General features: G+C 53.3%; 1 protein-coding gene across 4 annotated transcripts in view; it reads right to left on the reverse strand.

Moving 5' to 3' along the window:
- Window positions 1–20,771, reverse strand: part of P4HA2 (prolyl 4-hydroxylase subunit alpha 2) — a 39,806-nt gene extending 19,035 nt beyond the window's left edge. For 3 of the 4 annotated variants that reach the window (XR_013995978.1, XM_081090951.1, XM_081090953.1), the window contains exons 1-6: window positions 20,663–20,771; window positions 20,013–20,143; window positions 11,084–11,207; window positions 10,351–10,447; window positions 9,338–9,489; window positions 6,518–6,655 (exon numbers count right to left, since the gene is read on the reverse strand). Coding sequence is in view for 3 of the 4 variants with exons in the window: in XM_081090951.1 (XP_080947077.1) it covers window positions 6,518–6,655; window positions 9,338–9,489; window positions 10,351–10,447; window positions 11,084–11,165 (469 nt within the window). In the remaining variant the exon portion in view is untranslated. Of the gene's footprint in view, window positions 1–6,517; window positions 6,656–9,337; window positions 9,490–10,350; window positions 10,448–11,083; window positions 11,208–17,347; window positions 17,580–20,012; window positions 20,144–20,662 lie in introns of all 4 variants that reach the window. The other variant, XM_081090952.1, reaches the window with a different exon arrangement.

Genomic DNA, 20,771 nt, shown 5'->3' on the forward strand with positions numbered 1-20,771 from the left:
GCTCTACCTTGGGTTGGGGTTCACAGCCAATCTCCTAGCCTCAGACTCCCCTTCTCCCCAGTGGGAAGGGGCCTTTGCTACAGCGGAGCCCAGGAAACCCACCAAGAAGTAGTTTTCAGGAAAGCATGAATGTCCTGTGAGCCACACAGACGGTATCTGCTGGGCAGCTGGATGTGTGGGTCTGGAGAGTAAAAAAAATTAGTTGAATATAAAAAGCAGAACCTAGGTGGCATCTAAAGCCATGGCTGAGGATAACTGCTCCCAGGAAGAGTTTGAGGAAAGAGTAGAGAAGGTGCCTGAGACCAGAGCCCCAGGGAGCACCTATACAGAAAGGACAGAGGAAGAATAACACTGGGAGGGACATAAGAGGTAAGAGCAAAAGAAGGAGCAGGAGCCATGAGAGACACCAAGGGAGGCCAAGAGCCAAGGCTGCAGTGCCAGCTTTGGCCGTTAGGTGGCAGGGAACTTGCTGAGCATCATTTCAGCAGGTCCTGTGACCAAAGGTCATCCACTGTGGGCTGAGCCCTGGAAAGTGACCATGAAAATAGTTTAAAATCAAGAAGATGTGGTGTGTTAGCCATGGGGAGATGCAGGCTTTAAGGTGGGGGCAAGGTGGGAGGGTCTGTGAGTGTGTTCAGAGAACAATGAAAGCAGGTCCTATGGAGAACAAGGAGGAGCTGTGACCCACCCTACCCCCATCCCCCCCACCCCAGTCATGGAAAACAAGGAGCTTCCCTACAACCCAGTAACTGGGACAGGGCTGACATGGAAGAGCTGCCTCTTAGTGGGCTCTTTCTGCCTGATGTCTCTGCACGGAATGAGACCCCTGCTGCAATGGGTTGGCTGCTTTAGAGACCAGAGCCTGCTCGCCCTGGTGGCTCAGGAACAATGTGGAATAGGAAGTTGGGGACAGTAAATACAAGATGAAGCTCGTAGGCAGGCCAGAGCCTCTGTGTTAGGGCAGAGGGCTCCTTGTGCCCCTGTCCACGCTCCACGGACCTCCACAGAGCTCCTCTGGCTCTGCAGGCCCAGGAACACGCATTGATGGAGGCTGTAACACAGGTGAGAGGGCTGGGGCTCTGGGTCAGGGACAAGGTGTGTTTCACTATGGTACCCACCTGCTATGTGACTATGGACAAGTTACTTAGCCTCTCTGAGTCTTAGTCCTCTTATCTCGAAATAGAGATAATAGCATCAATTTTAGAGGATTTGTGCCAAGAATTCAAAGAAATTATCTATGAAGATATCTCCTATGATCCCTAGGATTATAATTATCTATAGTTTTTATCGACATGTCTCACAGAGGCCAAGAATGGAACAAATTATTCACAGGTACTCAGCATCTTCCCCAGAAGCCAACTCAAATATCTATTCCATGCAAAGTGCTCCCTAGACAGTGCTCCCTGGAGTGCCAGCTAAGCTGACTGAGTGCTGAGGGCAATCATACTTGGAGCCCTGCTGATGTGGGTAAAGGTGTTCCTTCAGAGGGCATGGGGTGAACAAAGGAGCTGAGTGGTGAGGAAGCTTAGAACAGTCAAGGGCAAGGAGTCCAGAGAGATAAGGTCATGCAGGACCTCAAACACCACACGTAGGAGGAATTTAGGTTTAGCCCTGAATTGACCACGCGTAGGAGTGCGCTGGAGATACACAAGTCACAATGGTACTTCAACAATACAATTGAGAAAGAAGTGATCATGAGGCTGGAGTCAGGGCCTCCAAGTACAGAAGACATTAGGGAGGTGGAACCTACAGGCCTTAGGATTCTGGCTTTGGCAGCCAATGGATGGAGGTGCCTTTTTTTTTTTTATGGGAGAAAACTGGCTCTTTATTTATTTTTAATCTTTATTGTTGAAAGTATTACATATGTTCCCTTTTTTCCCCCATCAACCCTATCCAGCCCATCCCCACACACCACCCCAGCCCTCACCACCCCACTGTCTGCATCTAAGGGTTATGCATATATGCATACAAGATCTTCGGTTGATTACCTCCCACCCACCTTCCCTCTGAGATTCCATACTCTATTCCATGCTTCCATGTCTCTGGACCCACTCCATTCATCAGTTTATTTTGTTGATTAGATTCCACATATGAGTGAGATCATGTCTCTGACTTATTTCACTTAGCATGATACTCTCCAGGTCTGGATGGAGGTGTTTTTGCTGAGATAAAGGGTGAGGGAGAGGGGTAGACAGCTGTAAGAAGGACAAGGATTTTAGTTTGGGACATGTGAATTTTGAGGAGCCCAGTGGGACACCCAAGTAGAGATGTCCCATAGGCATTTGTCTATACTGGCTGGAGACAAGCTCAGGAGACAAGCCTTGACAAGGAACACAGATCTGGATGTCATCCATGTACAGGTGATACTTCAACTGATGGAAACGGCTGGGCTCACTTGGGAAGGATGTAGGGAGGACACAAGGTAGGGCTGGAATTCTAGGGAATAACTCCCTCCACCTCTCACTCCTCTAGGAAGCAGATGGGTAGAAGGTAGAAGATCAATGCTTGGTGGCTCCCTCTTCTCATCAATCCTTCTCACAGGTGCCCTGAGCTGCCTTCTCCCTGATCTCATGGCCTGGGTGTCTAAGAAGAAGCCTATTCCCCATCGTGCTGGTTCACAGACTTCTCAGTACTAGGGCTCTAGGCCTTGACCACCCAACAACAGAGAGCCTCTTTCTCCCACAAACCATAATTCCTGTGCTCGTACCTCCTCCAGGGTCCCTCTGGGTGAGGTGGCATCCAAGGTTTAATGAAGTCTAACTGAATTCTGGGTTTATTGGCATCTAACACCCCCCCCAAAAAAGACCCAATATATCTTCTTATAAATATACTAGAGGCCCAGTGCATGAAATTTGTGCACAGATACGGTCCCTAGTGGCTGGCGGCTGCCGACTGGGGCCTCCCTTCCCCCGCTGCTGGCTGCTGGAAGGGGCCTTCCTTCCCCCGCTGCTGGCTGCTGGCTGGGGCCTTCCTTCCCCAGCTGCCAGCTGGGGCTTTCCTTAATTCCATGCCACCCCCTGGTGGTCAGCGTACATCATAGAGAGCGATCAAATTCCTGGTCAGTTGAACTCCCAAGGGGACACTTAGCACATTAGGCTTTTATATATATACTAGAGGCCCGGTGCACAAAAATTTGTGCACTCCGGGGGGAGGGGGGGGCCCCTCAGCCCGGCCTGTGCCCTCTTGCAGTCTGGGACCCCTCGGGAGATAACGACCTGCTGGCTTAGGCCTGCTCCTGGGTGGCAGAGGGCAGGACCAATCCCTAGGTGCAGCCCCTGGTCGGGCTCAGAGCAGGGCCCATTGGGGAGTTGGGGTGCCGCCCCCTGTCATGCACAGAGCAGGGCAGATCGGGAGGTTGCGATGCCACCCTCAGTCACACTCAGGGTAGGGCCGATTGGGGGGTTGGGGCACCGCCCCCTGTCACACTCAAGGCAGGGTCAATGGGGAGGTTGCGGCACCACCCCGTCACGCACAGAGCAGGGCCAATCAGGGGGGTTGGGGCTCCGTACCCTGTCACGCACAGAGCAGGGTCGATCAGGGGGTTGGGGAGCTCCCCCCTGTCACACACAGAGCAGGGCCCATCAGGGGGTTGGGGAGCTCCCCCTGTCACGCACAGAGCAGGGCTGATCAGGGGGTTGGGGAGCTCCCCCCTGTCACGCAGAGTAGGGCCGATAGGGGAGTAGGGGCACCGCCCCCTGTCACACACAGAGCAGTGCAGATCAGGGAGTTGGGGTGCCGCACCCTGTCACACTCAGGGCAGGGCCGATGGGGAGGTTATAGCTCTAACCCATCACACACAGAGCAGGGCCCATGAGGGGCAGTTGGGGCGTCACCCTCTATCACCCACAGAGCAGGGCCAATCAGGGGGTTGGGGTGCCGCCACTGTCACACTCAGGGCAGGGCCGATGGGGAGGTTATGGCTCTACCCCATCACACACAGAGCAGGGCCTGTGGGGGGGCGGGGGGGTTGGGGCGCTGCACCCTATCACACACCGAGCAGGGCCGATCAGGGCATTAGGGCACCGCAGCCTGTCATACACAGAGCCGCAGGGAAATCAGGGGGTTGGGGAGCTCCCCCCTATCAGGCACAGAGCAGGGCTGATTAGGGGGTTGGGGCGCCTTCCCCTGTCACGAACAGAGCAGTGCCGATAGGGAGGTTGTGGCCCCGCCCCCTGTCACACACAGAGCCGCAGGGCGATCAGGGGGTTTGGGCGCTGCCCCCTGTCACGCTGATCCCGGTGCCGGGAGGCCTCGCGGCTCCGCTGATCCCGGTGCTGGGAGGCATATTACCCTTTTACTATATAGGGTAGAGGCCTGGTGCATGGGTGGGTGCCGGCTGGTTTGCCCTGAAGGGTGTCCTGGATCAGGGTGGGGGTCCCCACTGGGGTGCCTGGCCAGCCTGGGTGAGGGGCTGATGGCTGTTTGCAGCTGGTCACACACCCTTCAGGGTGGGGGTCCCCACTGGGGTGCCTGGCCAGTCTGGGTGAGGGGCTGAGGGCTGTTTTCAGGATGGCGGGTGACGGAAGTTCCCAACCACTCCTTTTTTTCTTTTTCTTTTTTTTTTTTTTTTTATTCTGGGCCAGCTTTAGCTCTGAGGCTCCAGCTCTGAGGCCTCAGCTGCTGAAAGTAGGTATCTGGTTTGTTTAGGTTCTATAATCGAAACTCTGTATCAACTCCAGCTCTGAGATCCCAGACTCGCTGAAAGCTGGTTTCTGGGGTTTTGTTTAGCGTCTATATTTGTAACTATGTTTCAAACTGCCGGCTCAGAGGCCAGCAAGGCAGGCGGGGAACGTTGCAGTCCTCTGTCACTGAAGCAAGCAAGCCTCATGTTCAGTTTAAGCTGCCTGGCTGCCGGCCGCCATCTTGGCTGGCAGTTAATTTGCATATCTCCCTGATTAGCCAATGGGAAGGGTAGCGGTCGTACGCCAATTACCATGTTTCTCTTTCATTAGATAGGAAAAGGCTAATATGCAAAGTGTCCCCTCGGCCGGGAGTTTGACCAGGGGGCAGGGCCGGCCCACCAACCACTTGTGGCCCTATCCCCCAGCCAGCCCTGCTCCCGATGGGCCCCCCCACACCATGATCAGGGGCAGGGCTGACTGGCTGACTTCCCGCATCCCCTCCCCCCAGCTGGCCCAACCTGATCATCCCTGATTGGGGGGGGCCGGCCAGATCACACCCATGCATGAATCCGTGCACTGGGAGGCCCGGTGCATGGATTCATGCACCACTGTGAAACCGGCTCTCCGACATCCCCCAAGGGGTCCCAGATTGCAAGAGGGTGCAGGCCAGGCCAAGGAACCCCACTGGTGCATGATCAGGGCTGGGGAGGGACCACAGGAGGGCTCCAGGCGTGTCCGGCCCAACTTGCCTAGTCCTGATCGGCTGGACCCCAGCAGCAAGCTAACCTACCAGTCGGAGCATCTGCCCCATGGTGGTCAGTGCGCATCATAGCTACTGGTCGAATGGTGAACAGTCGGACACTTTGCATATTAGGCTTTTATTATATAGGATTGGAGCAATCAGTGGGAAAGGGGCCTTGGGGAGGAAAAATGAGAGAGGGAGGAGGGAAGGAGGGAGGGAGGGAGGGAAGGAGGGAGGAAGGGAGGGAGAGAGGGAGAGAGGGAGAGAGGGAGAGGGAGAGGGAGAGGGAGAGAGAGAGAGAGAGAGAGAGAGAGAGAGGACTATGACCATAGATGCCAAAAGAGAAAGGGCAGAGATCAGTGTCCCAAAATTCAAAGAAAGGGCGAATATCAGGCAATCGGTGTTTCACATGCTGCAGAAAAGTGAAAGAACATTGTGCCTGAAAGCTGTCCTCTGGCTTTACAGGCTGACTGGCCACTGGTGACCTTACAGCTGAAGGATTAGTGGACCGGAGGGGGAGGAGAAGGCCAAACTTTGTGCGTTCAGGAGGGCATGGGAATCAAGGAAGTGGAGAGAAACTAGATGTCTGTTCAGCAGCTTCACCAGGAGGGAAAAGAACTAGATCAGCAGTAGACACTCAGAAGGGCCTTGGATCCTGGGGGAAGATTTGTAAGATGAGCTAGAACAGAGCTGTGTGTGAGCTCAGGGGCAGGTAGAGCCCAGAGAGGTACACAAAGAATGAAAGGGACAGAACTGCAACTGAGGGCATATAGGACACAGGGCTGGGAGTCACGAGATCAGTCTTGGGCAAGAAGAAATCAAAGGGAGGGGGCAGAAGTGGGTCTGGGGAGATCTGAGTGGTGCTCTAGGAGCAGGAGCCAAGGGGGCCTGAGCAGCAGCCTCAGCTTTCTCTGAGGTTCAGAAGGAGAGGAACTGGCTAATACAGGGAGGAAGGCTGTGGGCCAGGGCTCTGGGGAGACAGCTTCCATGGGAAGGGGAGACTGGCACCAACTGGAAACCCAAGAGAGGCTCACCCCCAGAGGTGACAGTCCGCCTAGGGGGAGAGACCACAAGTGGGCAGTGGCTCCAACCCTGCCCAGACACTGTAGCAGAATCACAGGCTGGACAGGCAAAGCCCAGAGTGGCGAGTTACCTGGGAGTTCCCCTTTGGAAATCGTGTCTGGGTCCAGCTTGTATGTGTCCTGAAGCCTCATCAGGGCCTTGGCGGCTCCCGTTTCGTCCTCGTCAGTGGGGAAGAACTGCCGCTGTACTGAGAGGTTGGCAATAAAACCTTCCAAATGAGAGTGAGAACAAGACGTTACCCTTGATCCAGGGGCAGAATTCCACCTGGGACCAGAAAGGTACTCACTGGAGTGTCTCTGCAATTTCCCTGCCCCTCCATCAAAGGTTATTTCCCTTCCACCAAGAACCCCCACCCCCACCCCGCCCCCGGCCAATGGCTCCAATCCATGGGGACCTCTCCTTTCGTGCTCCTCACTGTAGTGCTGTTTATTTGGAATTGAACAGAAACATGGCCCCATACATTGGTTGACATGGGGAAGTCTTGGCTCCAAAGAACTCAGTCAGACCAGTGGAGATGGAGGGATGGAGGCCAGAGACAGCAACTCAGAGGGGCACTAGAGAGGAATCAGGGAGGCCTTCCTGGCCACTCAGGGGAAAAGGAATCACATGGAAAACCTGGATCCAGGAATATTGGGCTGACCAGGTAAACACAGACTTTTAGTCTTCATCTCAAGTTGAAGAGCCCGAGGAATAGAGGTTGTCTACTCAGGGAGCCCAACTGACCACTCATTACTGACCACTGGCTCTTATCATCCAGAAAAATGATGATGACAGTCCTAGAGGCATGGTACTATCTGCACCCCCTGGATTAGGGACCAGGTATCATGTAGCCAGACCAGGCAGGTGAGGCTGCACCAGCCCAGCATGGTTCCGAGACCACGCTGGGCCTTGCTATGCTCTCTAGGGTACTCCCCCCAGCCCCCCACCCAGACCTGCTGTGACCACAGGGCAGGAGCTCCCCAACTGTAGTGCTCAAGACCACAGCCTGGAGGCTGGGAGAGCCCCTGACCTCAGAAGTACCCCAAGGAGGCTGTTCTGGGACTGCAGGCCCTCGCTGTAAAGCAAGATCTGCACCTCTTACAACCTCGGGACTCCAGCAGGTGGAAGACCCTTTGTGCTGACTCAGGGGTTGCAATTCTGCCTGTGACCTGAGAACTGGGAGGGGACCTCCAAAGCCATTTCTTCCCAGCCTCTTCCCCAAAGCAGCAGCATCCATAGCCACCTACTCTCACAGCCTCGGGCTCAAACATCCACTCCTAGCCTTGCCTGGGGACCCAGGGACCAAGAAGCTGCAATGCTGTCTTCCTCATGACTGCACAGTCAGGGACACTACTTTATAATTTAGTAAAAAGAAAAAATACCCCCACCCTATCCCCAAAAAGCCACACTGTCAACATGCCCCCTCATTTCAGGGGAAATAACTCTGAAAGGTGGAGGCGAAAAGAACCTATTGCTCTATGGGACTATCTTGTCTCCTCCAGATAATGATAAGATTTTCCAAAGAAAACAGATGCTGATGGTAGGGGTGGGGCATGGAAAACAAGAATGGAGAGTGGGAGGTCACCCAAGCAGACAGGAGGTCATCCGAGCAGGTGGTCATCTAAGCAGGTTTATTCTTCCACAGAGCAGAAGGAACAGTCAGTTCTGAGCTACAGGCCCAGGCTGGGAGGCAGGGGTCTGGGAAAGGCAGCCACAGCTTCTGGAAGCAGTGAGCTCACTGGGCACGGCTCCAGCCCGGCTGAGCTCACCAATCTCTCCCCAGAGGCCACCCTGCCTCCAGCCAAGCCCAACCCAGTCTGGCCACATGGACTGAAATGCCTCAGCCAGAGAAACAAGTAGAGTGAAGTTAAGCAGCATTCCCAGCTCAGGGAGAAGAGGCAGAGTCCTGGAGGCTGAGTCCAGGGCTGGGAGGCAGGAGGGCCCACTCCACCATCTCCTGGTGAGAGGAAAATGTTAAAGCATAGGAAGTTCTATCACAGTGAAAGCAGGAAGCACAGTTAAAACTTTAAAGAAGTTCATGGACCTGCAAACAGGAATGAATCCTAAGAAAATGACCAAAGATGTATGTGCAAGACAGCTGATGATTTGGAAACAATGCCACGCCCACTGACTTGACCAGTTTACACAACATCAGTATAACACATGACTGCCCAGCCATGAAAATGATGTTTCAGAAGAACATTTAATGGACATATAGAGAAGCTGCAAAGTTCAGGAAAACAGTATACTCTTATGTCACAAATCCATCAAAAGATATGTTTCATATCTAAAAATATAAATGATAATACCCTTTGTAATACTCTAAGCAATAAAAAAATAAAATAAAAAATATATATAAATGAAGGGGGGAAAAGTTAAAAAACAAAAGATATGAATGGGAATGAATTTAGATGAGGCTTGAGCTGGCCCTATCACCCAGCCACCTGACTCACTTCTGTTAAATCATTTGGTTCCTCAGAGCAAGTGAGCTTGCATCCCTGATACATATGTATGGCTCCCTTTTTATTTTTTTTTAAAGTATATGCATGTGTAAAAAAACTGGAATTTGAGTGCTTATCACTAGGCAATTGGATTAAGAAATATAATTTCCTTATGTGATTGTTTGTGTATTTTCCAACTTTTTATAAAAATGTATTACTAAAGTATAATTAGAAAAAAACAAATCCTACCCAAAAAGAGAAGTGAAAACACTAGGGAAAGGCAAGAATTGATTACTAGTACATATTCAAAAACAAAGACACCCAATTGCCAGATCCCACAGAGGTGAAGAGAGTCGTGAGGTGACAGGGCACATGTTCACACTGCACCTGCCCACCCACACCCAGTCCCAGGACACGTTCAGACACACACACATGCCGGCTCACCCAAGCGCCTGCTCACGGCCCCTCACCTGCAGCGGAGTCCTGCAGGACAAGGTCCTCCAGCGTGGACCACTCTGTGTTCAGCCTCTTTACCAGTTTGTAGGCATTCACAGGGTGGGCCAGGTAGCCCTCGGGGTCAGCAGCCGACTTGCTGGTCAGGGCTTCCATTTTGCTGGCCCAGCTGTGGAACCAGAGGAAAAGGAAGACTAACACACCCACCCACATGGGCCTTGACCTGTGGTAATTTTCCTGGTGAGATTTAGGACGCTTTCATCAAGAGGTAATAAAAAATGAATACAGCCCAGCCACTGTGGCTCAATGGTTGAGTGTTGAGCTATGAACCAGGAGGTCACAGTTTGATTCCCAGTCAGGGCACATGCCTGGGTTGCAGGCTCAATCCCCAGTAGGGGGCGTGTAGGAGACAGCCGATCGATGTCTCTCATTGATGTTTTTTTCTCTCCCCCCCTCCCCCCTTCTTTCCTCTCTGAAATCAATAAAAAATATGTATATATTTTTAAATGAAACCCTAGCTGATCTGACTCAATGGATAGAGCATCAGCCTGCAGACTGAAGGGTCCCAGGTTCAATTCCAGTCGAGGGCAGGTACCTGGGTTGTCAGTTGCAGGCTCCATCCCCGGCCCCAGTTGGGGCACGTGAGGGAGGCAACCAATCGATGTGTCTCTCTCACATCGATGTTTCTCTCTCTGCCTCTCCCCCTCTCTTCCACTGTCTCTAAATATCAATGGAAAAACATCCCCCAGTGAGGATTAACAACAACAACAAAAATGAATACATAACTCCCCACGATCCTTCCAGCCCCTTAATCTAGATAAGATATGGGACCCCAACGTATACAAAGAGACTCTTAAATAGAAAGGAAAAAGCAGAGTCCTCAGCCCACTAGCACCACCCTGGAGGACTGGCATGAAGTAACTGCCTGGACAGCCACACAGTGTGCTCTCAATGGCTTCCTCTTATGGGCACCCCCTGGGGGGCAGGAGGGCTGACTCAGGTAGGTGTGGGGCCTTGGGACATTGGACACCTCTTAATCTTGGAGAGCTTGGCTTCCTCCACAAGGATGTACTCCTTCAGAGACTGCACCAGGTCCTTCTCTGCGTAAATCAGGTCTGTCATGTGCCCTGTGAGGGAGAGGAGAAAGGGCCAGTGAGAAATGGGTGAGAGGTGTCCAGCCCCCTTCCTTGGGCCATAGAACATCCTCACAGAGGCAAGTCCCTGGGCCACGAGCAGGTCAGCTCTCACGGGGACCTGGAGTTAAAGGGGACCTAGGCCCTCACATGGTCCTGGCCCCCAGCTTCAGGAAGAGAGGTGAGGCCCCAAGGGGATGTGAGGTAAGTGCACTGGGGGTGCCTTAGGGGAGAAACCCCAAATCTCATTCGTTCACCATCACACAGATGGGTCATGTCACTGGAGCCTGGACATCCTGGAGGCTTCATCACATGGAAACAAGCTCTGAGTCTTTAGGCCAGAAGGAGAAGAGCTGGATCCACCAGCCACAGAATGTTCTCTGCTCAGAACCATCCTCTGGTCTGGGAGGAAGACAGGAAGGCCAGGCAGCCCAGGAGGAGCCTAGGGAGGAGGCCGGGCTGAGACAGCTGACTCCCAGACAACCAGGTCGTCAGGGCCTCAGGGGGGAACTGGCAACTCTGCGAGTGCCACTCTCCCTAGAACCTGTTGGAACCAGTGGGTGAGGCCATCTCACCCTGGCACTTGAGCCAAATATTGCTCAGGTAGGTGGTAGTCTTGTGGGCACATACCAATAGAGGTGAAGAATTCAGCCTGCACACAGCCCAGGACGCCAAACCAGGCCACCAGCAACACGGACACCTGGAGTTTCATGGTCACAAAGGGGAGTGTCTGTAAGGTATTTGGTGACAGGCACTGGATCAACAGTAAAAACAAAAAAGAAAGAAAGAAAGAAATTAGGTGAGGAGACACCTACACATGTGCACTGCACACACACACATTCAAACAAGCAAAAAGGCTGATCTAGCGCACGGAAGCTAAGGATACTCAGGACCATCAGGGGGTAAACCAGGGCCACATGCCCTTGGGAGAGACGCTGCCCTCTTGGCTCCTGGCAGCCACCGGCGATATGGGAAAGCTAACCTGCATGGGGCACCGTCACCTCTGCTCCTAACAATCTGCAAGTCTGAGATTCTGGCCCACACCTTCTTGTCTCACAGACTGCTCATCGATTTCCGTCTTTCCTTCCGACTCAGGCACCAAGACAGCGCGCCAGGTGCTGGGGACCCAAATACAACACGCAGAGGAGAGGCAATGACAGACTGACATCAGAGGAGAGGCAATGACAGAAAGAAACTGACAGACTATGACTCCAGGGACCCACAACCAAAATGAAGCGTATGGCTGATGGCTGGCCAGAAGAGGAATAAAAACTGACCCGTCCCCCTCTGTACCTGGCCACAGCGAGAGCAGTCTGGGAGCAGGCCCTCTGGGCAGACACTGCTCTTCCTGTAGTGAGGCTCCGTGGCCGGTGCTGTCCTCACTGGCCAGGCACCGTTCACAAATATTTACTAAAGACTCACATATGCCAGGCACTGAACGAGGCACACCGGACACAAAAACAAATCAGCCACAGAGGACCGAAACCCCAGGCTGTGCTGGGCTGTGCTGCTGATGGGTAAGAGGCCAGCTGCTACCTCCTCATTAGCCTAGAAGAGCCAGCCCAGCTCTGAAGGCAGCAGGCACAACCTGAGCAAGCCCCTCTGGCAGTGGACCCGAGTACACAACTGAGCCGTTTTGAGCTCAGCCATGCAGCCCCGGGCATGATGGAGGACCAGCACCCATCTGAGCCCAGCACTGCCAGTCCCTCCTCTTCCTGCTCTATTTCGGTCAAGCCCCACAGGAAATTTACTTAAAGCAAACAAGGAAAATAAAGAAGACACAAATGCTCCCTTGCCCTGCCCTGCCCTAGCCAGTTGCTCAGTGGTTAGATCGTCTACACATTCCTCACCTCACCTTTTCAGAAGAAATTTTGGTCTAAGGCACGTACCTGGGTTGCAGGCTTGATCCCCAGCACTGTTTGGGGCACATGCAGGAGGCAACCAATCGATGTGTCTCTCTCACATCGATGTTTCTCTTTCTCTCTCCCCCCGCTTCCACTCTCTCTAAAAATCAATAGAAAAAATATCCTCAGGTAAAGATTAACAACAACAAAAAATGCTTCCCCCCAAAATGTTAGTTTATCACACCCACCATTCCTCACCTCACCTTTTCAGAAGAAATTCCAATCCACTACAGTTCCAGGCTAGGCTCCAAGAGGCTCAACCACAACCCCCACCCCCAAACGGGTTCTCGTATCAGAAAGAGGAGAGAAAAAGTAAGTGACGTCATTTGTTCATGTCCCAGCCCAGTGTCTACAGAGCCAGCAGCACGCCCATCAGTGCCCTACATGTTGGGGGCCCAGAGATACACGGGACAAAAGCTCTCAGCCCAGAATTGGCCGTCGGGTAGGGAGTACTGTGCTAAGGGGTGCATCATGGAGTGAGGGCAGCAGAGGAAAGCAAATCACAGAGAGAAGGGGAGTGAGACTGGCTAGCTCTGCACCCACAGGTCTGCACCCAGGCTTGCCATACTGCATCTCCGCCCAGGATTCCAGAAGGCCTTTCTTGTTGCTTACACAAGTCCTTCCACAGGCGTGGTGTCTGTTCCTTATCTCTCAAGAGGCTTGACTAACCCAGGAGAGCACGTTCTATATGTTTGTAGGAGACCAGGCCAGACACGGTTGGAAGTGGGGGACCCCAGCGCTTCTCCCCTGTGTGTTTCCAGTTGCACAAATTCAAGGGAGGGAGAAGCTCCTTCACTCCTTTCAAGCCACCCTGGTGATACTGTCCACGGTTCGTGCCTTACAGACATAGGAAGAAGCACCCAGGTTCCTTCATTATGTAAATACCAGCTGTCATTTCCCTGGAATGTGTTGCCTGGCTTAGACTGAGCCCATCCACAAATCCCAGCCTGGAGGCAGAGCTCCAAAGAATATCAGATAGGGTTCCGGGAAATGGCTTCCCAAGAGCGAGCAAAGTCCTGCTCTGATGGAGGAGGGGGACAACGACTCTGCTGGCCCAGTGAGCGAGACACCCCCAAGGGGCCCCCAAACTGCCACAATCAACACTGCCACCGCAGGCATGGGTGCCCTGGAGCCCCATCATTCTCCTGGTCTTAGGCCGCTGCACACTAAAGGCTTTCTACAAAACGGGTCAGGCTGGGCAGAAGCAACATCCAAGACAGGCTGTGTCCCACAGTGTGGGCAAGGCCAACCTCCCACATGCCAGCCCATCCCACTCATACCTGTACTCAGAGCTTACTTGGGACAGAGTAGACAGGAGTTTGTGTGCCTGCCCTATGCTCCCACAAAGTGTCCAGGGCTGCTGGAAGCCCTCCCAGGTGCCCTCAGAAATCCATGTTGGCCTGGAAATGGGCAATGTGAAACCTCTTTTTATGAAAAACGAAGTGGCACTGAGCCAGAACAGAAAACCAATACTGAGTTTTATTTGAGCTGCATCCCGAGTTTAGAACCGTGTCTGGCCCATATCAGGCACTCAACAAGTAATACTTGACTGCAGATTTGTTCAAGTTAGGAAAACTACCACAACAGAAAACTGTGCATTTCTTTCCTACAATGGATTGCTGTGGATTGCATAAGAATGGATACCATATGCATATTAACATGGAGTGAAGATCAAAGCATACTGTTAAGTGAGAAAAGCAGGCTCCCAAACATATGTACTCTATGCTCTCATTTTACAAGGAAAAATGTATTTATATACGTGTGTATATGCATATATATGTAAATGTATAAATATACACATACATATGCAAGAAGAAAGTCATAAACCTAGTTGTATCTTGGAGAAATACTTTTATCTTTCTCTTTATGCTTATTTGTATTACCTAAACTTTCTACAAGGAACCCTAGGGAAATCTGGAACATATTTTCTGATATGCTTAAAATGAAAAGAAAACAAAGCAGACCCTCTCCAACAGACTCCAGAGCAGCCCTGGCAGCCCAAGTTTGGACCCCCACAGGGAGGTACTCCAAATCCTGCCAACACCTCAGTGACAGTGATCCACCCACCAGATGACTGGCACTGCTTGTAAGCACAAGGCAATTCCAAGACATACAATCAGAGTCCCCAACAAGCCCTCTCTTTGGAAGGGACATTTACAACCTGGCCAAGTGGCCGTGGAAAGATGTTTCCAGCTGCAAACCAGCAGCGAGCGTCCTTAGCTTCTCCCCTTACCTCATCAGGCAGAAACCTCTGCCAAGCTCCCAGCTGCAGCCCAAATGCAACAGCTTGCCTTCTAACAATATATTTAACAGCCTAGAGACAGAACATGGGTTTGCTGAGAACAGGTCTTGCTTGGCAATGAACAAGAGGCTGCCTGCCTCTGTAAAGGAGCCAAACCTGCCTGAACAGGGCTCCCCCCTAGCGGCTCTGCCTCCCAACTCCAGGATGGAAAAGTCAAGAGGACGGGCATGCTCAACCTAGACTTGTGCAGAGGTCCCAGCAGGCCCCGCCAGGCCCACGAGCTGCTGTCACTGGCACCCCAGGGAAGGATGGGAGGCACCTACTCTCCTTACCTGATGTCATGCCTCAGTCATCACCTGGCCTGAGCCATCCCCAATTCCCTCCTTGCTGCCATGCTGGCCCTGGCCTGCACTGCTTTCTCATCTCCTCTGGCCTCCCACCCACCTCTGCTCTACAAAGCAGCCAGCATGATTTACTGCAGCCCCTCCTTTGGTCTCAGTCTGGCTAAGAACCCTCCAAAGGCTCTCCAATGCCCTCAGGAGAAAGCCTAAACTCCTCAGCCGTTAACAGCCATTTGAACTCTGCGTGACTTGGCCCCAGTGCCTTCTCCGGCCCCATCTCATGACTCCAGGTTTCATACCTTCAACTGCCACCTCACAAGAAAAATATTGTCCTTCACGGAGAACCTAATGAAGGCTAGGTGTTCATCTCTATCTATCTTTACACTTTCTCTGTCCCGTCCATGAACATGTAGATGCGTCCTTCCCACTTGGGAACCATCAACACCACAGTCTCCTGCTTCAGTAAACAAGCAACGAAGCAGCAGAGAAGGCTGGAAAAATCGACCTGCGAAAGCCCAGGTGGTTATTCAGTCACTGTCTGGGCAGAGACTTAGCAGGTGAGACTAACTCCCAAGAAGGAACTCCACACAAGGACACACTCCACGTGCCACTCACTGGTCTGGATGCACCCGACGTACTGTCTCAAACTCTCTTGGCCCCACCTAGCTCCTGGACCACTGACTCGCCTCAGACCAAGTGGAGGGGACTGTCGGGCCCCAAATCTCTGGCTCTCCCCACTACTTTGGGACTCCAGTGACACGCCACATCCACCTTCCCCGTGGCTGCTGGAGGGCCTGGCAGTGCACCCCAGGAGCAGAGGGGGGTAACTCCTCATGAGACAGCTCTGACCAGTGAAGGGCAGTAGACAGAGGTCAGCAGATGAATTTCCTCTCAGGGCCTCCACTGAGAAACTGTTCTGCCACATGGACTTTCTGTAGAGCTCGCCCAGAGATGGCCCACAGGGCTGAACAACTGGTGCTGCTCTGTGCAGACTGGGCAGCTTGCTAAAGCACCATCCTGAATTTGCTTCCCAGCCTTCTCTGCCTCAGTTGCCTTTCCCTCACTCTTGCTGCCCTGCAAGTGCACCTTCCGATAAAGCAGTGGTTCTCAACCTTCTGGCCCTTTCAATACAGTTCCTCATGTTGTGATCCAACCATAAAATTATTTTCGTTGCTACTTCATAACTGTAATGTTGCTACTGTTATGAATCATCATGTAAATATCTGATATACAGGATGGTCTTAGGCGACCCCTGTGAAAGGGTCGTTCAACCGCCAAAGAGGTCGCGCCAAAGGGTTGAGAACCGCTGCAATAAAGCATTCAGCACTTAAGCTCTGCCTCAAGCTGGTTTCTGGGAAGTAGGCTAAGATAACCACTATATTTACTTCCAAAAACCTTTCATTTCTACCTTCAAACCTCACCCAAATCTTGTAAACAAGATTATCATCTCCATTTCAGCTATTGATATATATAAAAGCCCAGCGACCCTTACAGCAGAACGACCAAAATGATCGGTCGCTATGACGTGCACTGACCACCAGAGGCAGACGTTCAATGTAGGAGCTGCCCCCTGGTGGTCAGTGCATTCCCACAGCAGGAGCACTGCTCAGCCAGAAGCCAGCACAGCGGCCGTGGCGGGAGCCTCTCCCACCTCCATGGCAACGCTAAGGAGCGGTGAGCCAAGCAGTAAGGAGTGAGCAGGGAGGCGGTGAGGAGCAAGCAGGTGGGCAGTTAGGAGCGAGCAGGCAGGCAGTTAGGAGTGAGGGGTCCAGGATTGTGAGAGAGTGCAGGCCGGGCTGAGGGACCTCCCCTGCCCCCATGCATGAATTTCGTGCATCGGGCCTCTAGAAGATAGATAACTGAGACTAAGCATTTCCTGCACATCTGGCATGCTACCGAAAATCACTGGCAGAGCTGAGGCTCAAACCCAAACATACTTTCCACTAAATACTGCTGCCATTCAATCCCCATCAGGAACATCTGTTGGCTTACGGCACAAGGTCCTCCCAAAAACGGGAGCCACACTTTGCCTGGCACAGCAGGCCTGCTCTGGTCAAGGACTTTATTGTGACCCACAATGCAACTTCATGACATCCCTGGTAGGTCCTACCAAAAAGCAGACAGTGACATGGACCCAAAAGAGAGGAACATGGTGCCCTGAGTGCAGGTGATAGACACCCCTCCCCTAGACACCCATCACAAATGACCTCACAAATGACCAGCCAGCCCAGCTCAGGGCAAGGCAGTATAGTCCAATAGGCAGGCACACCCACCCTGGGGCTGTCCAGTAGACAGCCCGAGCTAAACCTCAGCTCCACCATGACTTCCTGGCTTTGTGACCATAATGCTATGGGTCTCTGAGACTCAAGTTTCCCATCTATATAATGGTGATAACATTAGGACCTACATTTCATAGGGCTGTTGTGAGGGTTGAATGAGATGACAGAGGTCGGTGGGCAGCCCAGCAGCACCAGGCACAATTTATACCAGTCATCAGCATGAAGGGTACTGCAGGAACATCAGTGGACCTGAATCAGCCAGCTGTCCAGCTGATCCCTGGAGAGGAAGAAGGTCCAGTCTAGGGAACAGTGAAGATGAAAACAAGGCAAAAATTGGGCAATCTCCAGGTCCCAGGAGTACTAAAAAAGAAGAAACATTTGTTCAGGAAAGAGGAAGTTAGAGGGAGTTAGGGGGAGTTAGGGAGTTGTGGCTCTCTCACAATCCAGGACCCCCTCACTAACTAGCCAACATGGAATAACCCTGGAACTGGTCAATTACTGGCTCTATATCTCACCAAGGAAGGGAAGTTCTCTGGCAAAAGGTAGGGCACTGGGCCAATAATCTAGGACCGTGGTCGGCAAACTGCGGCTCGCAAGCCCCATGCGGCTCTTTGGCCCCTAGAGTGTGACTCTTCCTAAGAGCCTTAGGAGTACCCTAATTAAGTTAATAACAATGTACCTACTTTATAGTTTAAGTTTAAAAAACCTGGCTCTCAAAAGAAATTTCAATCGCTGTACTGCTGATATTTGGCTCTGTTGACTAATGAGTGTGCCGACCACTGCTCTTGGAGCTCATGTATTTCTATGCCTCTGACTTGCTCACTCCAAGTTCCTACAAGTACAAGGCCTAAGGATCTTGGCCACACCCTGGCCCTCAGGAGTTCTAGGGACAAAAATAGGCTATATTCTAGCAAGCACTTGCTGAAAGGGTTAGAGCAGTGGCTGGTCTGTGATCAGGCTCAGACAGATCCTACCTGAGCCGGAGTACTCACTACCAGACACTTAACTTAATCCTCTGCGTTGCAGTGATACCACTTAAAAACTCTCTTCCACAGCTCCAAGAAGTCTAGGCTATATTTTTCATTCCCCTCTGCTCTAAGAATAAAAACTCCATCCCTCATTCCACGTCCCCAGCACAAACCCAAGGCCACAGGAGCCACCAGCCAGCCCTCTCTGCTCTAGGACAGGCTGGTGTCCCAGCCTGGAGCACTTCAAAAGTCCAAATTGCTAGATTTGAGCAACTTTCTGGGTCCAGCTGCACGTGCCTGCATCACAGCATTTCCTGCCAACCTCCATCTGCATAAGATTAATTTCTTGACAGATCCCAGGATCCAGGGACACACCCACCAGCCCAAGCACACTATCAGCCAACGTGGCCACAGATGGGCCTCAGACCCTCCCAATAACGGAGGAGGGCAGAGTCAAAAAGCGAGGCGCTCTCAGGAAATGAGCAGACCCCAGATTCCCTCACCCCACTCATTCCTCAGGGCTGCACCCCCGCAGTCTCTCCTTCTGATAAGCGCTCGCTTCTGGGCTCCTCCTCTGGCACACGGCCAGCTGCCCGCGTGAAGCAACAATCTCAGAGAGATTATGAGCTACCCATGGGCAAGAATAATGCTGCCACCTCCTCCTGCTCCACCCTCTTTCCGGCCCCAGGCGTGTTCTAAGCAGAAGCCAGGCACACAGGATGTCCTCAAGGAATAAACAGAGATCAGCTATGGCCAGGCTAAACCAGCAAAGTAAATACTCTCCTGGGCATCCCATTTCAGAGCCTGCAACAGGGCAGAAGGGCCTATCAGAAGCCACAGACTAGTCATCACCACGTCTGCCTGCTGAGCCCTACGGTGGCCCAGCATGACAGCATCTCTGGGATGAGGCCCCCAGCCAGCTCACTCCATCCTTGCTACGTGGCTTCCTTGGCAGGGCCACAGAGTGGACACGATTGGCCGTCGGAGAATAAGGAGGCACTACAAGAAAAGGATTCAGAGCCCAAAGATCTGGTGAGCAGAAGAGGTGAAAGAAGAAGCTGAGCCCTGAGGCCCCGAACCACAGTGAGAGCACTGCACCCTGGACACTTCAGGAGTAGTTTAAGCACAAGCCAAAGGAAATCTTGGTTCATTTCTTAGAGAACTAAACTATGGAATCTGTTGCCCCGGATGTGACATGGGCTGAGAAGAAGCAACAGCTTGCAAGAACATTCTATAAGTGCTGAGGTGAACAGGGGATCTCTGCAAACCCTGAGACACTTGAGAATGCCCTACGTTACAGAGTGACATTCCCCATCTCCTGTTCTCAGGGCCAGGATCTCCTGCAGGAGGGCTGAGGCTGCCGGGCTTCAGATGGTTTCCATCAAGAAACACAAGCCCGAGGTGTCACTCTCCAGCCGAGGACACAGATCTCAGCCTTGGAAGGGACTCTGCTGTTCTCCAGCATCTTAAAGATGTCCGATTAGCATGCAGAGGCCAGGGCCCACCCGTTGTCCTGGTCCACCCTCCTGTTGCAAGGGCTCGCTGAGCACCCTCCAAGGCTCAGTGCAAGACACTGTCCCCTCACTTGAGGCTCTTGTGCACGGGTCCATGGGCAGCTACCTCCAAGTGTCTCTTCCCCCATCACCTTGCTGGGGGCTGCTCCCTCACACAGGCTGCTCCTCTGTCCAGGTTATCCTATGGGATATTCAGCTTCATCTGACCACTCCAGTGAGGAAGTTACCTCCTCCAGGAAACCCTCTGACCCGAAGCATCGTGTCCTCTACCAACTACCGGCAGCCGGGACTCCCTCCAGCACAGCACTCACCACCCTGTCTGGGCCTGGACTTCCCCGTCTTCCAGTCCAGCTGGTCGGCCCCTGGGCTAGCAGCGCCTTACACTTGTCTGACACGGAAGGGTCTGTCTGTTGAGCTCAGCAGTTATCACAGGTTTCCGCAGCTGTTGAGGAAAAACATTCGAAAGGGATGTCTGGAGGGGGCAGAAAACACACAACTTTCTCACCCCACCGCCTGTCTTTCCATGAGCACCAAGCCGGCGGTCAGGGCACAGACTGCAGCCTTTGCCCTCTGCAGGGAGGAAGGTGGCCCTCACCAGCCAGGAGCGGCCCCTCGGGGACCAACCTCAGGCAGCCTCGGCCAGGCCGCCCCTTCCCGGGAGCCTGACAGCGCCGGGCGGCCACGCTCCCCGCCCCGCCGGCCGCCCAGGGGACAGCAGGAAGGGCGCGCTGACCTCACCACCCCGAGCCCGGGAGGAGACGCCGGCGGCGGACAGGAACCCAGACGGGTGTAGACACAGGGCGGAGGGCGCGGGGCTGCGCTGGGAACGCGCTGCGCCCACGGGACCCCCGGCCCCGCGGGGGCAGGACGCACGGCCCCGCGATCCCGGCCTGCGCCCCAGCCCCGCGGCGGGGGGCGGGGGGCGGGAGGCGGCCCGGGGCCGGGCAGGCACTGCGCTCACCTGGACACGCGCCGCTCCCGGCGTTTCCAGAACCTCCCGCGGCGGCGCCCGGCCCGCTCGGCGCCTCCTCCCCGCGGCTCCGCCTCCCGGCCGCCGGCCCGGCTCCGCC

Source organism: Myotis nattereri (genome assembly GCF_964212035.1).
Source record: "Myotis nattereri genome assembly, chromosome: 5".
Classification (NCBI taxonomy): domain Eukaryota; kingdom Metazoa; phylum Chordata; class Mammalia; order Chiroptera; family Vespertilionidae; genus Myotis; species Myotis nattereri.